A 16,242-nucleotide genomic window follows, 5' to 3' on the forward strand; every position below is an offset into this window, starting at 1 on the left:
TAACCTGAGACATGGGAGCTGTGTTGGCTGTACCTCAGCTGAGTGTTCATAGAAATTCTAGCACAAGGCATTTGGTTATTTGACATAGGGTGCCAGTGAGACCAAAATCTGGCAGCATGGGTGGGGACAGCACCCTCCCCGTGTTTCGCTTGCGGCCACCAGCTACCCGGGTGGCACAACGCGGGCCGCCAGCTCCGCTCGATCAGAGGGCGTGTGGCAGGAGCCTTCCGCCATCCTGCCGCCGGCGGACCCGCCCCGCCTCCCGTCCGCCTAACTCCTCCCGGCGGAGGGCGGGGGCGGCGCCGGCCCCGGTTCCTTATGGCTGCGCCGCCGCCACTGCCGGCACGCCTCCGCGCCCGCCCGCTGTCCTGACCGCGCCGCCGGCCGGCCGGCGCTTCTCTCCACGCGGAACCGCCATCCCGCCGCCATGAAGTGTCACTACGAGGTGCTGGGCGTGAAGCGCGACGCCGCCGATGAGGAACTGAAGCGGGCTTACCGCCGGCTGGCGCTGCGCTGGCACCCGGGTACGGCCGCGACGCCCGTCCTCCGTGGGCCCCGGCCCGGCCGCAGGCCTGAGGAGAGGGCCCGGCCTGCCTCGACCTCGCTTGGCCCCGCGGGCCCCTGTCTGCCAGGAAAAAAAATAGCCCCTTTTGCTCGCAGGCGGCTGCAGTCGATGCTCCGCCGGTGGTGCCGGCGCCGCGCCGGCTGGGCCGCCCCGGGTGTGTGGCGGGGGCCTGCGGGGAGCGGGGCCGGGCGGCAGCGGCCGGGCAGCATGTCGGTGCTTGTGGCAGCGCCCTCGGTAGCACTCGCGGCGTGGTGCTTCTGTGTCGGGTTTCTGAAGTGGTTGTGGCAGGCGCTGCCGTCGTGCATTGAGTCGTTTAAATTAAATTGTTTTACAGATAAAAACCTAGAGAACGCCGAGGAAGCAGCAGAGCAGTTCAAGTTAATTCAGGCAGCGTACGACGTTCTCAGTGACCCCCAGGAAAGAGCCTGGTGAGCAGCGTGTCTCTGGTAGCGGCCTGGAAAAGACTTTTTTTAATTCTGTCTCAGCCAGGACTTTGGATTTGCTCCTCGCTGGGCCTTGCTGCATGTCTGCACGGGCCTCTGTGGCAGGAGCAGCCGAAGCGTCAGGCTTTGCCGTGGTCGAGAGCCAGGCAATGGGCAGCTTCCTGGGGAGGCACGGCTGTGCGCCCACACCTTCCTGGCAGCATTTGGGGAGGCAATGTTGACCTGAGGGGTGCTCCAGGGACATGCCAGAGCTGGCCTCTGTTTCTTCGTCCCAGAGCAGGAGGCAGCTTGAACGTTAGCGTAGGTGTCCTGCTGGTCACAGACGTTGCAGCCTTAGGGGAGGAAAGGCAGCAACATCTGCAGGTGTTTAGTATGCTGCTGATGGCTGCAGATGGTCAGTCTTAAGGGCATACACAGTGTCTTGTTTCTGTAACAGAAAATACACGCACACATCTCTTTTTAAGAGACAGCTACTTTAAATGTTCTGTGTAGCCCGTTTTTCAAATGGGCTGAAGCATCAACCAGATTATGCAGCCAAATGCACCTGTACTAAGTCTCTCCTCCTTTAAAGGAAAGTACTGTTTTTCAATTTTTATATGCTAATGTATGATTTGGGTGGGGTTTTTGTGTTTATCTAAGTATTGGATGATTTAAATAACATCCTACCCATTTCTGAAAGCTTATTGAAGCGTCTTGCTCAAATTAGTTTTGGTACCTTCCTGTTAAGAAATTGCTGCTATAGATATTGCAGATAAAGTAATAGTAAGTAAACTAAAGATCAATAGAGAATATTTACTGAGCCTTTTTTCTCTCTGAAGACTTTGGATATGAGAGACAAATTCCAGGCACTGGGCTATGCTATACGTTGAGGTGATACATGTGCTGTATTAGCTGTCTCTTATCAGCGCTAGGGGTTGTTCTGTGTTGCTACATCCTTGATATTGTGAATTTTTGGTAGGTACGATAATCACAGGGAGGCTCTGCTGAAAGGAGGAGCTGATGGAGACTATCAAGATGATAGTTTAGATCTGCTGCACTACTTCACTGTTAGCTGTTACTCTGGATACGGAGATGATGAAAAGGTAATGAATTAATTAATCTTTAATGAATCAATTCAAATTTCATGAAAAGTGTCAGCATTTGCTTTGTGTTGAAAAGCTATGTGCGGAATTGTTGAGCACAGGTAGTAATAATGCTCACACAAATCTTTCTAAGGCAGAACTTATGCTGGATGTTTAGACAAGCTTTAAATTCTGCTTATTGCCCAACAATTACTTAGTCATGATTTCCAACTACAGAGTGTGTGTATGTTATTTATGTACGTTACATAGTGAAGCATTCCAGTGCTTTGCAATACCATCTGTCTATTCAGAAATATCTTTAACAAGCTAGAATGCTTGAAGCTACAGAAAAGCAATATAATAACAGTGCTTGGGGGAAGTGTGCTTCCGATAATTGAATTCCCAGTTAGATTTTAAGACATTCAGCATAACTTCAGGTGATTAGAAAACCTCTGCCAGAGAAAATCCTTATCTGTCTTTGGGTTACTATAGTAAGCAACATCTTAATTTAAAAGGTAAAAAGATAGTTAGGATACTTAATAATGAATTCTGTATTTGGAACTTCCTCAAAACTTGGTCTCGTGTAACCAGAAACTTACCAGTATCTCCAGCATGCTGAAACTTCTTTTGGTTTGGATTTGAATATAGGAGCTTGATGTGTGAGAGAGGCAGAGACTACACACAGGAGATGGAGATGGAAGGAATGGTAGAGAATGGGAACTTTGTTAAACAGAAGGGTCTTACTATCTAGAGCAAGTGCTTATAAGACCTTTACCCTGACTTAGAGTTGCTGTTGCAGAACTGTAATATTTCTCTAAAACACACTACTGTAGCTGAGCATTTGTACATCTATTATTGAGCCACACAAAATGAGTCAGATTTTTTTTTAATTTCAGGGATTCTTTACAGTCTATCGACAAGTTTTTGAAAAGATTGCAAAAGAAGAGATGGAATATATGACCCACGAAGATACTGAAGAATTCCCTATGTTTGGATATTCCCAAAGTGACTATGATACGGTAAGAGCAAGTGTAACTCTGAATTGAAAGTAACACAGTTAAGTCATTACTTTGTTCCACACTGAAATCAAAGGAAAGGCCTCTGCTGATCTCTGAGGTGAATACAAACCCACGTATCTGCTGTCTTTTCTACTACTGTAGACCATTATTGTAAAGGAAGTGCTTTTGTTCTGATTCATAGTATTTAGGTCAATTAAGATTGGTATTTCCTCTTGGACTATATTATTAGTCAGACTTTTAGTGTAAGTTGTCAGACAAACATTTCACAGGGCTAACCATCAATTATGGCAATGAAACTTACATGTAGAATCTTGACTCCTTTAGGAAAACCGCATAGTGCTTATTGTATAACACAGTCTGTAGAAAGTGGGAGATACGGTGGTTGAACTGTGATGTGAGCTCCAACTATGATACTCTTGTCATGTACAATTATTCTGTAGTAAGACTTAATTTCCAAAATACTGCATACTTTTCTTTGGGAAGCTAGAAAAGAAAATGTGGGGGGAGCACTTGAATTCTTGTTGTCTGGTTTTCCAACTATTTGTTGTATTCTATCAGGCTCGTAATTTTTTTTAAGGTTACCGGTAGTCCTTTGTTGAAATTAAATAGTAAAGTAATAGCACTTTCCCCAGTGAATAACTGCACAGTATCAGTGTAGTCAAATGTTGCTCCTCATCTGCTACTTCTCTCTGTCAATTTTAGTAGAATTGTACTGTATGACTAATTAGTTATGAAATTTAAATTGATATATAACTTGAAAATTACTAACTTTAATGGTAGAAAACTTGGCTGGAGTTGGAAACAAAGTTACAAATCAAACAAAGAATGTCAGAATAGGTGTTTGAATGTCAGGTAGAATTACAGGATAGCTTAACAAATGGAAATCTTTCAGAGGGAGAGAATATTTGGTGTCTCTGAAACTGCTAAAATCTTTTAATGGAGTTATCTTGAAACATCTTTTGGAAACTGCTTGTTTTGAGGCCATGGGATAGATAGGATTATAGAACCAAAATAGCTTTTACACTGTCAATTAATAACTGCAATATTACTGGAATTGTAGCACCAATATGCTTTGACATCTCCCTTTTTCTCACTGTTCCGGAAACAGAATGCTCACTTTTTTTTTTAAGGGATTCATAGGGATATTTCATGGGAAATAGCCACAGTTAAATGTGAAAATCATTTTCCATCTTATCTTATATTCAGACAAAAAGATTATACTGTCAGAAGATTCCAGTACTGCAGTGCCCACTTCTTTACTCTGTGGGAGTATCATTGGAAAAGAATTTTAGGAGGGAGCTACAAAAAGTCTACAGAGGTTTCAAAATCTGTGATGTGACTGTTCTCTCGTTCAGTCTACTGAATTAATTAACAATAAATTTGAGGGGCTGCTCAATCAATGCCAGGCAGCCAGGGAAGATAGTCTAAGTCTGTGACTTCACGAGACTTCATGGCAAGAGAAGACTTGTAGGTCAATTAGATGCAGAAACAAAAGTGATCAGGTCCAAGTATAAATAATAAGCAAAACAAAATCCACTGGGAGTTCAGCAAGAGCTGCTGTACAGTCTTCTGGAGAATGTCAGAGATGTAGTTGCTGAGAGGGAAAGTCTTGGTTCGTACAGCTGGTAAAGGGGACAATGATCCCTGTCATCAGCTCATGGCCATGCATTCTTTTGCACAGAAAATATCTCCTTCTGAAGCAGAAATCTGAGACAGGGAATCTAATCTCACTTAAGTTACTGGATTAAATATGAATATTTATTGGTTAATATAGAGCTGAGTTTTTGTGATAGCAGAGAAAAACTGTAGTGACTTAGCTGCCAGAGGCCACAGCCAGGAACCTTTGCATGTAGATCACAGCATCCTAGAATCCCAGAATGGCAGCGATTCAAAGGGACTTCAGAGACCATCTAGTCCAACCTCCTGCTAAAGCAGCATCACCCAGAGCAGGTTGCACAGGATCGTGTTCAGGCGGGTTTTGAATCTCTCCAGAGAAGGAGACTCCACAACCTCTCTGGGCAGCCTGTCCCAGTGCTCTGTCATTCTCAAAGTGAAGAAGTTTTTCCTCATGTTCAGATGGAACTTCCTGTGTTCCAGTTTGTGCCTGTTGCCCCTTGTCCTGTCACTGGGCACCACTGGAAAGAGTCTGGCCCCATCCTCAAGACATCCACCCTTTAGATATTTATAAGCGTTGATCAGATCCCCTCTCAGTGTTCTCTTCTCCAGACTAAACAGCCCCAGCTCTCTCAGACTTCCCTCATACAAGAGATGCTCCAGTCCCCTCACCATCCTCACAGCCCTCCGCTGGACTCTCTCCAGTAGTTCCCTGTCTGTCTTGAACGGGGGAGCCCAGAACTGGACACAGCACTCCAGATGTGGCCTCACCAGGGCAGAGTAGAGGGGGAGGAGAACCTCCCTGGACCTGCTGGCCACTCTTCTGAATGCACCCCAGGTACCATTGGCCTTCTTGGCCACCAGGGCGCACTGCTGGCTCATGGAGATAGACCATTAGAAATTGTCATTGAAATGTTAAAGTTGTAGTCCATGTGAATACCAATGACAGAGGGAGGAAAAGAGGAGCTACTAGAAGAAGAGGTATTAAGCTGTTAGGTTAAATCCTTCTGTGAGGTATTCCAAAATATAAACAGTAGTGCATGTAGGAATAAGTAATAAATGCAGCCAAATGGGACAGGTAGTGTAAGAAAGGAGTTTATGCAGATCTTATTAACCTTCTGCATTTTGTATATTCAGGAAATAATTACTTGTAGAGAAACAGAGAACAAAACAAAAAAAGATTATTATGCCATTTTATTAATTCAGCATTTACTTGTGAATAGTAAAAGGAAGAAGAATAAGGAAAGACCATTTACTGTTTCTTGTAATATGAGAGCTAGAAGGTATCATTTTAACCTGCAGTCATACCATTTGCCAACAAAATAGGAGTAAGTGCATCTTCATGTAGCCCCTTGTTAAACTGTGCAAGTCACAGCTCAGTGATACTGGATATGCCAACAATTTACATGGATTAATAAATATTAAATTCATAAAAGAAAAATCCATCAAGGACTATTAATTTCTCTCTTGCTTTGGAAGCAGAGAGCATGTGCTGGGAAGAAGTAGTGTTATGTACATGTGTTTTCTTTATTGTTCTTTTTATGCTGGTCATTGGCTGCTGTTGGAAATGTGTGGCTCAGCTTTGGTGTGATTTATTATGGTGGTTCTTGGGCGATATGCACATATACCTGCTTGTGGACAGAATATCTGATTCTGATTGTGCTTTTCCATTTGACAGAAAAGTACAGCAACACCAAGTAACTGGGTACTAGCATCAGCACAATACAATCCTGCAAGGGGCCATTTTTTAAAAGTTGCAGTTTGGAACAGTTTAGACAAGATTGTTGACTTGGCATGGCTTGAAGTTACAAGGATGGTATTAGATGTTTCTCTAAACCTTCATGTGATTTCTTTGTACTCTAGGAAAAACTGTGGCCTGTGTAGAAGACACAAAACTGCTGTAAAAATCCTGAATTACTTGGTATGGTTTTTGTCCCCTCTCTAAACAAGTGACTTGTTTATTTTTTTTCTTACAGGTGGTCCACCCTTTCTACGCATATTGGCAGAGTTTCTGTACTCAGAAGAACTTTGCTTGGAAAGAAGAATATGACACACGACAAGCCTCAAACCGCTGGGAGAAACGAGCTATGGAAAAAGAGAACAAGAAAACAAGAGATAAAGCAAGGAAAGAAAGGAATGAACTGGTCCGTCAGCTAGTAGCCTTTATTCGTAAAAGGGATAAAAGAGTACAGGCTCACAGAAAACTTGTAGAAGAACAAAATGCAGAAAAAACTAGGAAAGCAGAAGAATTTCGGAGGCAGCAGAAGCTCAAACAAGCCAAGTATGTAAACGTGAAACTAATTTTTTTTTAAACATTGAGAAACTATCCATGAGGATACCATATAGAGTTAGGTTCTAATAGTAGCTCCACTTGCTCTTTTAAACTTTGTTGAAAATTTCATGTATTAATTTTGGTCTCAAGTCTGAGCTTTTTAAAACTGGAGTGTTTCTGCATTGTACCGACGTGTAGAGATCTAAGATAACGAGAGAATAGTTACCTATGTGCTGGAGGTAGCAGAGAGTCCAGTGTGCTTTTAATTATCTGTGGAAATAAGATTTAGTAGTTATCACTGTTCCTTTAAAGAAAAAGAATGTATGTTGGGGAATGAGGGAGAACAGGACTGTGACAACCTGGACTTAGATCAGCTTCATCTATCTTGGAACTGTACCTGCTAAAAAAAAAGTGTGGAAAAATGAACTTAGTTTTGATTTTCTTTTAACTTTTCAGAAAGGACCCTTTCATTGGACTAACACATTTTTTTTGATACTTTTATTTTTTCCCAAAATTAAGTAGAAGGAAGAGGCGATCTCCTGGGTGTAAGCACAATTTGTTCTTCCAACTGGAAGAGCTTTTTGCCTGAAAATGGGAGGAAGGAGCTTAAATACTTAAGACTGCACTTGCAAAATAATTATATTTAAAATTATATAATTAAAATTATATAATAATATATATGAAATATATATTTAAAAAAATCTGCATAATATATTTATACACCTTTTTCCTTTAAGCATGAATGAGCCTGAGGTAGTATGCATTAACTGACAAATGGCTTGGTAATTTTGAGTCCAGGAGCAGCCAGCTGGAGGAAAATTCAGCTGTACTGTGGTGCACTGTTTGATAACTTGGGCCACGCTTGGATTTGGCAAACTGAGCTGGTACATTCCCATAGTGCAGAGTGAAGGAGTAATGTGCTGTGTTTTTTGTGGTCCTGTACTGTTTGTGGGTTTCAATCTTGAAGCAGGTAAAAGCAGCTGCACTGCTTTGAGGATTGAGTTGACTTTCCTGCTGTCAGTTTGATATTGACCATGCTGCATAACACTTCCTGCCTGAAATTCAAGCAGGATCCACCTGAGTTAATACCTGTTTACTTACAATGTAGATGTGCCCACTGACATCATAAATTAACTGCTCAGACTTCCAGGTGGTACTCCAGCAGGTTGTGCTGGAGCGTGTCTAGAGAAGGGCAACAAAGCTGGTCAAGGTGTTGTCCCAAAAGTGGGATCGTTTACTCGGTGTGCAGTAAGCCAGTATACACACAGAGCAGAGGTGTTTTATTTATTTCATGTCTGCGCAGAGATGGATGCTAGGTGGTAATTCCACAAAGCTAGCACACCACACACAGAATCTGCCACATATTTGTCTTGTTACAGGATTAGAAAAACCCACCTAAATTTATGCTAACTGGTTATTAATTACTGCATCATCTACTATTGGTCAAGCATCTTTAAATTAGCAGGCATGCTCCTTGAGGGTTTGGGGGGTGTAACTTTCATAGTCCTTTAATGGGGTAGGTGGTGGTAAACCTGCCACCTTTCCCATCCCCTGGTTACTGGTGATTGTTGTTGACTTCAGGCCTCTCTGGCAATTGCCCAACTCTCAGCGCCTTCTGGGGCAGGATGTTTCCTCTTTATCAGTTTTTCAGCTCTCCTTCAAGGATACTCTTTAGCAAAGCATGCTTTTTATCAGTCTTTCGGCCCTTCTTCAAAGGTATAGTCGTCCTCAAAGCAAGATAGTGCATTTAACCCTGAATTAAACAGTGTCTAAGCACTAACCCAAACACATTTCTGCCCCTGTAAAGTGGAAAATTCTACTTTATGGATATCAAAGAGACTGGAGTACAAGTCTGATGAGGAATGGCTGAGGGAACTGGGGTTGTTTAGCCTGCAGAAAAGGAGGCTGAGGGGAGACCTTATCGTTCTTGCAACTACCTGAAAAGAGGCTGTAGCCAGGTGGGTGTTGGTCTCTTCTCCCAAGTAACAAGTGAAAGGACAAGAGGAAATGGTCTCAAGTTGTGCCAGGGGAGGTTTAGATTGGATATTAGGAAAAATTTCTTCACCGAAAGAGTGGTCAGGCATTGGAACAGGCTGCCCAGAGAGTTGGTGGAGTCACCATCCTTGGAGGTTTTAAAAAACCGTGTGGACGTGGCACTTCGGGACATGGTTTAGTAAACATGGTGGTGTTGGGTTGACAGTTGGACTTGATTCTGTGATTCTATGAACAATTGTTTACTCCATCATGATGTGTTCAGGACTTTTCTCCTAAAATACCAGAGCAGAACAAGTTATCTTTTAAATAATACTGTTTCTGTAATTCCCATCTCATAAACACAATGTAGAATTACTGTATTGTTCTACTTAAAGGCTTGCTGAGCAGTATAAAGAGCAGAGCTGGATAACAATGTCAGATCTGGAGAGAGAATTGCAAGAGATGGAGGCACAATATGAAAAGGAATTTGGAGATGGATCAGATGATGAAGATGAATTAGAAGAACAGGTTACAAAAGGCTTTGAAGGTATGGGGTGTAGGGGAGTGATCTATGGTGAGTCATTGCAGCCTGAGTGTTAGCTCACTGCACTTAATGCCCCAGATTCACAGTTCTGATTGTAGTACGACCCTGCCTCCAGCTGAGGCATGCCAGGCTGCAGTCTGGCCCTCTCTGGTGTTCTCCATTGAACACAAGAAGAGAACGAGCTACAGCTGTTAATTTATGCTAATGTATGATGTGGTGAAATGGTCTTGATTTGTCTGCGTGTCAGTAATACTAAAGAATGTTGTCAATGTCAGTGTTGTGACCACTTGCTGGGGCTTTAAGAGCAGCTCACTCAAAAATCGCTCATCTGACTTTGTCTCTCTGATCCCCACTGATCTCTTCAGACAAACTGAATGATGAGACTGAAGAAGCTGAATTTGTTGATGGTCTGTACTGCCCTGCTTGTGACAAATTGTTAAAAACTGAGAAAGCGTAAGTGCTTGTGGTTGGGGATTCAGGGGTGGGGGTGTTGGGTTTTACCTTTTAAAAAAATGTATTTTAAAGACTCTTTAACATCACATAATGGTCAGTGTCGTCTTTCCAGTAGAGACATTGTCAGGGCAGAATGTTCCATACTTAGTAGTGATGGATAATGGGCCTGTTATTAATTTATATGTAAATATAATGATGTTTGCGCAGAGCTACCTGCAGTAACAATCTGCTGGTCTTCACAGCATGAAAAATCATGAAAAATCAAAGAAGCATCGAGAGATGTTAGCACTGTTACGACAGCAGCTGGAGGAAGAAGAAGGGAAATTTCCTGTGTCTCTGGATGATGCCAATGGAACACATATCAAAGAGGAGGAAGAAACAGAAGACATGCCCAAACAGAAGTACTGTAAATTGGTTTTAATTTTATGATGACTAATGATTTAATAAGTCTTGGAGGCCCTCAGAGGGAGCTTCTGATGATTTATAGTTGTGTTGGAACTCACAGTATTGTGCAATTTAAAATATTTCTTAGCATCAGAGTTCCAGTAAAATGCACACATTAGTATGACCGGATTCAAATGTTGTAGCATAATAGTCTCATATTGTGTCTGCTTCTTAAAGTTACATATTAAGGAAAAGTAGTGACTGTTATTTTTCAAACAGGTGAACTTGCACAGGGCCAGTGTTTATTGATTTGGTACTTTTCTGATATTTTTTGTCAGCTGGATGCTGGCATACAGAAAACGAGTGTGCTTAAAAACAGAATTGATGAAGTAGGTTGCACAACTTCATTTTTGAATGGCCAAAGCATAATACCAACTATCTCTCTACTATCTTCAAATTCAGTCTGAGCAGAATGTTTTACTAAGTGCAATGAGTAGTTTAGGAGAACTGTTGTTTTCATTTCAGACATGAGTAATTTTCTATTTGTGGTTGCTGTCTCAATATTATGTTAAGATGATAAGCAAAAATATAATTTGATACCTTTTAAGAAATTGTACTTGTTTGTCTTTTTTTTTTTTCTTTGGAAAAGAGGTCATTTTATATTCTTATCTTTACAGACTCTCAAAGAAGCAGAGGAAAAAACAGAAAACAATGATGGTATGTAGTCAGATAATGGTATTCAGGGAACTTTACAACCCAGTTTTGTTATCTCCTAACTTAACTTTTTTTGTCCTGAAAAGTAAGAGAGAACTTGAAATTCTACAGAACTTGAAGACTGTTTTCAGATATTTTTAATTCTTCTTTGCAAAACAATTTTTATTACACTTTTTATGATCATATTTTATGATAATCTCATAGACCTCACTTTGTTCTGTTTGTGTAGATCCTAATAGATGTCATGCTGGCTTTATAAAGGCTACAGTCTGAAATGTAAGGAAAACAGACGAAACAGGCAGATGGAGAGAGTGCAAGGAATTGATCAGAAAGACCAACAATGGCCTTAGTGCATTAGCAGCTCAATCGTTTGGTGGTCATTTTCTGCTTTGGTTGCTAGAGTTGCTATAATGTATTGTTTGTAAATCTCTAATTTAGCGGGGGGTGGGGGGGGTGGGGCGGGGAAGCACTACATTATTGGCATCCTACTAACACTGGTTGTTGGAACCAACACATCCGTTCCACCTTTCACTTGAGTTGTAAACATGAGTAACATCAATCTTGTACTCCAGGATCTGAGTCTGTGTATGATACGACAGATCGGTGCTGACAGCGGGGTGAAATTCAAGAACTGCCAAGCTATTTCAGGCTTGAGTGGCAGGAGAGCAAACTCTTCTGCTTTCCTCAAACTTGATCCTTTTCGATTCTTACCTCTCTTCTACTTCAGTCCTGGCCTTGTCCCAGTGAGCTATCTGTACCAGGTCCTGCCTCTTCCATCCTTTCCCAAGATGGTCTTGTGTCGTCCTCCAACCTAACCCCTTCAGTCTCCTGTGTCACGTTCACCTTCTCTGCCCTCTCCCACACCATTGTTATGTATTATCCTGAAGAAACTTCCCTGAGATCTTAAAGCAACTGATTTTTTTCTTGCTTCTCTTTGGCTGGTATTGCATAGTCCAAGTTGGTGTTGGCTTGACCTTCTTGTTTCCATGCAGGCCATCAGGCTCTTGTTCAACCCTTGCCTCCTTTGCTTGAAACCAGAAGGTCTCATTCTCACTGTATAGGTTGCATATGGGCACCTCGTCTCCCATCTGTTTGGTCACGAGGTCTTCTGCAGCCCAGACAGTGGGTGCCACACTCATGTAGCATGAGCTTGAATCTTGTGCAGAGGGATTCTTCTGGAAACACAACTTCCATCCTCCACCGAGCTTTACTGAGTGCAGGGAATCACTATGGGTTTTGTTTTGGTTTGTTTTCCTGAAGGTAGCCAAGTTTTTTCAGGTAGCTAAAACTCTGCAAAAGATAACTAGAGGTGACAGAGTTGGGTTAATGTAGTGTGAGGTCAAATTCATCATCCTGCTTTTGGGAGCTGAGCTGTTTTGCTTCAGGCATGCTCAGGGGTTGATCTTTTGCCAGACTGCAGGTGTTGAGTCTACTTTGTCTTCTAATACGTGGAAAAGGCTGCCAGTGTTTCTGATGTTAGGGAGGGAAAATACAGTGTGTCTAGCTTCAGTCAGCTCAGTTATTTTGGCTTAAGTGTTCTAATGCAGGTGTTTGGCACAGAAAACTTTTTAGTCTAAATAATTAACAGTTTGCAAAGTTATAAGCAAAGCTACTATCTTATAATGTGAAATGGTAGCCTGAACAGAATGAGCGCTGTGTATAATTAAAAGCTACCTTCATTCTCTTCCATAGTTCTAGAGGCTGTTTTATTGGTGTTTCTTCCCTTCATCACAGGTGGCCTCATCTTTCAAAACAGGAGAACTAAGGTTTTACCTGTTATAATCTGACTGAAATCACACAGTAAAATTAAGAGGGTCCATGGCTTTCTGTTCTCCCCACCCACTCATGTTTGAGGTAAATGAGGTATCATACTATAAATGTAATCGCTAATGAACTTAAAGTAGTTAACTTGAATTTCTTCTGTTTGGACAGACTTATGAGAACTCTCTTGATAACAGTGCTGATGAAGAAACAGCTGAAGAAAAGGAGGTGCCCTGCGTGGACAAGGACGGTGGCTCAGCAGAGGAGTTGGGAAATGATGGCCAAAGATGTGCTGCATCAGATGACGCAAGCACTACAGAAGACCTGGGCCAAGTGATTGAAGCAAAAAGGTGCGCTGACGTCCAATATTGCAGTCACCGTCAGGTTTGATGTTGTCAGACAAGTCTAGATTTACTCACCAGTGTGAACTGGGGGCTACTCCACTAAATCCAATTTGAATAAATGTGTTACTAAACAAGGAGTGTTAGGATCTACTTTGGAAATGGCGTTTGACTGGAGATCCTTGCCACGTCACTTACCAGTAGCTGATTCATCATCTAGCTGAATCCTAAGGTCAACAATTGATGGTATAAATGAAGTTGCTTTATTTTTTGCTGGAAGCACTTGCATTGTGTTGTGTGAAGGAAGAACAGGGGGAAGCAGCAGAGATATTGAATGAAAATCATCAGAGGTTCTTAAATGCGATGTTGAACATTCCTGTGCACTGATCTTGGTTTCTCTTTGTCTATCAGCAGTACTAAGCCCAAAGGGAAAAAAGCCAAGGATGCAAAAAAGTCTGCTAAGGCATCTTCAGAGCACTCAACAATGGTACGTCAAATTACTTACGCTATTTAAAAGCTGGTGGTCATATTAGTACAAACAAGGTTGGTTGGTTGGTTGATCACCTCCAGTCCACTGTTTCAGTTTTTTTGCTTACTTTTTAATAATACAGGTATTTAATAATACAGGTATTTCTATCCCAGTGATTTTATTAGAAGCTAGGAAACTGGAACATCAGCTCTTGTTCTCGCAGAGAAGAGTAGGACTAAATTTCAGTCCTAAGAGTTGCTAAAGCTCTGTGTCCAAGGCAGTTCAAACCAAATAAATTAAACAACTGAAGGCAGAGCTGTTGTCATCAGGCAGGTGACAGGCAGTATCATTTGTATCTTTCCCAATACTGATGTTTCTCAGAAAGAACAAAATCTTGAAATAACTACAGCTAAGACATATTAAATTCACAGAATTTCAGAGCCCAAAGTATTATGTGTATCGTCTTGTTCAGTCAGGTGAGATCAAAAGTATTCACCTTGAATTAGATTTGCAAGGCTTCTGTTCTTGTGTTTGGTTCCACTTAGTACTCTTTAAAATTTGAAAAGTCATATTTGATTTTTTTAAAAAAATTGTTAATCAGTAATGGAATATCTGTGATAGAAACAAGCAGCTTATTCACATTTCATTGTCTAAGAGAAACTGCGTACAACAAATTGGTGTATTATATTTATTAGATATTCCATACGAATGTGAAGCATTTTTGGTTTTTCCTCATTGCAGAATGAAGTTCCCATCCACTGTGTAACCTGCAACTGTGCGTTTCCATCCCGAAATAAACTCTTTGAACACCTAAAAGCCACGGGACATGCAAAAGCAACACAAGCGCCAGCGGTAAATGGAGCTGTAAACACCAGAAACAAAAAAGAGAAACGTAAAAACAGATAAACTTTGTTGCAGTGACAGTCTTCAGAATGGTACGTGAAAACTTTCCCAAAACTGAGGTGCACATTGGCTGTGTTCAGAGTTAAACAGAGAAGGCAAGTCTTAATCTTGGGGAAAAAGGAAGATGCAGCAAAAGGAATGTTTTTATCTTGTGAAGGAACCTGTGTTTTCTTCAGGTCTGATCAACCTTTCTTCAGTGGCTGGATTTTACCTATTATTTCAGCAGCTTTTACATTGATGGTGGTGAAACTAATTCAAAGTTACTCACCTTGTGTTCCTGTAGAAACTTGCAACGGTAAAGTACCCAGAGGAAATAATAAATTATTTTAACTCTTCTGCTGCTGCTTTTCTTTTGAGAGGGCTTAGCTGAGGCGGAGCGTAGCCAATAGAAGGGCCTGTGCTTCTTTGATCATTTATCAGAGAGCAAATATCACTGAGACATGGACAGGCTTTTCTTCTGCATCCCTAGGGGCCCTTTCAGATTACTTAATTATATTAAACAGCAGGCAGAAGGGAAAGATTAAGATGACAAAACTGGTTCATCAGTTTTGACAATTCCTGCTGGTTTTGTACACCTACCTGCATGCCAGGTGTCAGAAAAAAAGTCTTGTGGAACAGCCTTGCTCGAATAACTGAAGGGAGAAATTAATGTGTGACACGAAATTAATTTCTTCTGATTTCCAATGAAAAACAACATAGGCATTGGTATTGCACCTCTGTTTAAATGCATCATCTACCTGATCTTGAGTAGCACTTTAAAAAAAAAAAAAAAGTGGAATAAGAAACACTCGATTTTGGAGTGGAAGGGGATTTTACACAGGAGTTGTCAGTGCAGCTGGAGAAGGCAGTGCTCAGCAGGGGCTGCAGCATGTTGTTTAGGAAACCCCTGGAGTGAAATTTTGCAGAAGCACTGATCTTGCGTTATTTAAGTCTCTCTGAAGTTTCAACTCATCACACAAAATGGCAGAATTCTCTCCTTCCCCCACAAGCTGACATGGTACCTTTATTGGGTCAAGGAATAATTCAGATGTTAAAATTTGAATGAAAGTAAAATGATGAATGTACCGTTCTTGATGACTGTCCACAATGTCTTTTTTTTTGGTTGGAAACTGAAAGAATGAACTAAAAATTTTTAAAAAGTAATTATGTAAGAAAGAAACACAGCATCTTATTTCACCAGCCAGAGTTTGTATCTGCTAAATGGCTAAGGGGTGTGCTGTGCAATCACAAAAGCTGCAGGCGGAAAGGAAAAGCATATTTTAGAGAGGATGATGACTGGATTAGAGCCCCATGATAGCAATTTCTGTAATTAGAAACTTTCCAACTTTGTGCAAACCTTTTTTTTTTTTTTTTTTTTATGCTCTACTACTGCATATCCTTGTAGTTAGGGTAAAGAGTTTTAACTCTTGTTTGAAACCTCCAGTTATGTTCTGCTCAGGGTGGTTCTCGACCAGAGACTGACTATGCTAATGTAAGTGAAATATCACAGACTGAACCCTGCAGTATTACTTTTTGATTTTTTTCCCCCCTTATTTAAATAAAAACAAATACTTTATCATTTGTGTGTTTTACAAATGCTTGTATGTATTGGATATAAATGGCAAGGTTTTGGTAGCGGTGGTGTGGGCAGCAGCAGCGCTGACGGCTGTGGGAGGCAGTGGGGCAGTGCCCTGCACTAGACCCACTGCACACCAGGAGCCTGTGCGCTTCTCTGAAGACACATTC

The 16,242-nt window shown here is 41.6% G+C and overlaps 1 protein-coding gene across 2 annotated transcripts; it reads left to right on the top strand.

Annotated features, from left to right (window-relative positions):
• The first annotated feature begins 307 nt into the window (after positions 1-307).
• DNAJC21 (DnaJ heat shock protein family (Hsp40) member C21) lies at positions 308-16,065 on the top strand. 2 transcript variants are annotated; one of them, XM_054809446.1, is made up of 12 exons: positions 308-524; positions 900-993; positions 1,967-2,090; positions 2,966-3,088; positions 6,679-6,983; positions 9,344-9,495; positions 9,858-9,945; positions 10,188-10,346; positions 11,007-11,046; positions 12,976-13,154; positions 13,557-13,632; positions 14,356-16,065. In XM_054809446.1, the coding sequence occupies exons 1-12, from the start codon at positions 428-430 to the stop codon at positions 14,518-14,520; spliced, it is 1,602 nt and encodes a 533-aa protein (XP_054665421.1). In that variant the 5' UTR covers positions 308-427; the 3' UTR covers positions 14,521-16,065. The 2 variants fall into 2 exon arrangements, with proteins under 2 accessions (XP_054665421.1, XP_054665422.1); XM_054809447.1 differs by having other exon boundaries at positions 314-524; positions 13,560-13,632.
• Positions 16,066-16,242: the final 177 nt, after the last annotated feature.

This window comes from Grus americana, chromosome Z (assembly GCF_028858705.1).
Source record: "Grus americana isolate bGruAme1 chromosome Z, bGruAme1.mat, whole genome shotgun sequence".
Classification (NCBI taxonomy): domain Eukaryota; kingdom Metazoa; phylum Chordata; class Aves; order Gruiformes; family Gruidae; genus Grus; species Grus americana.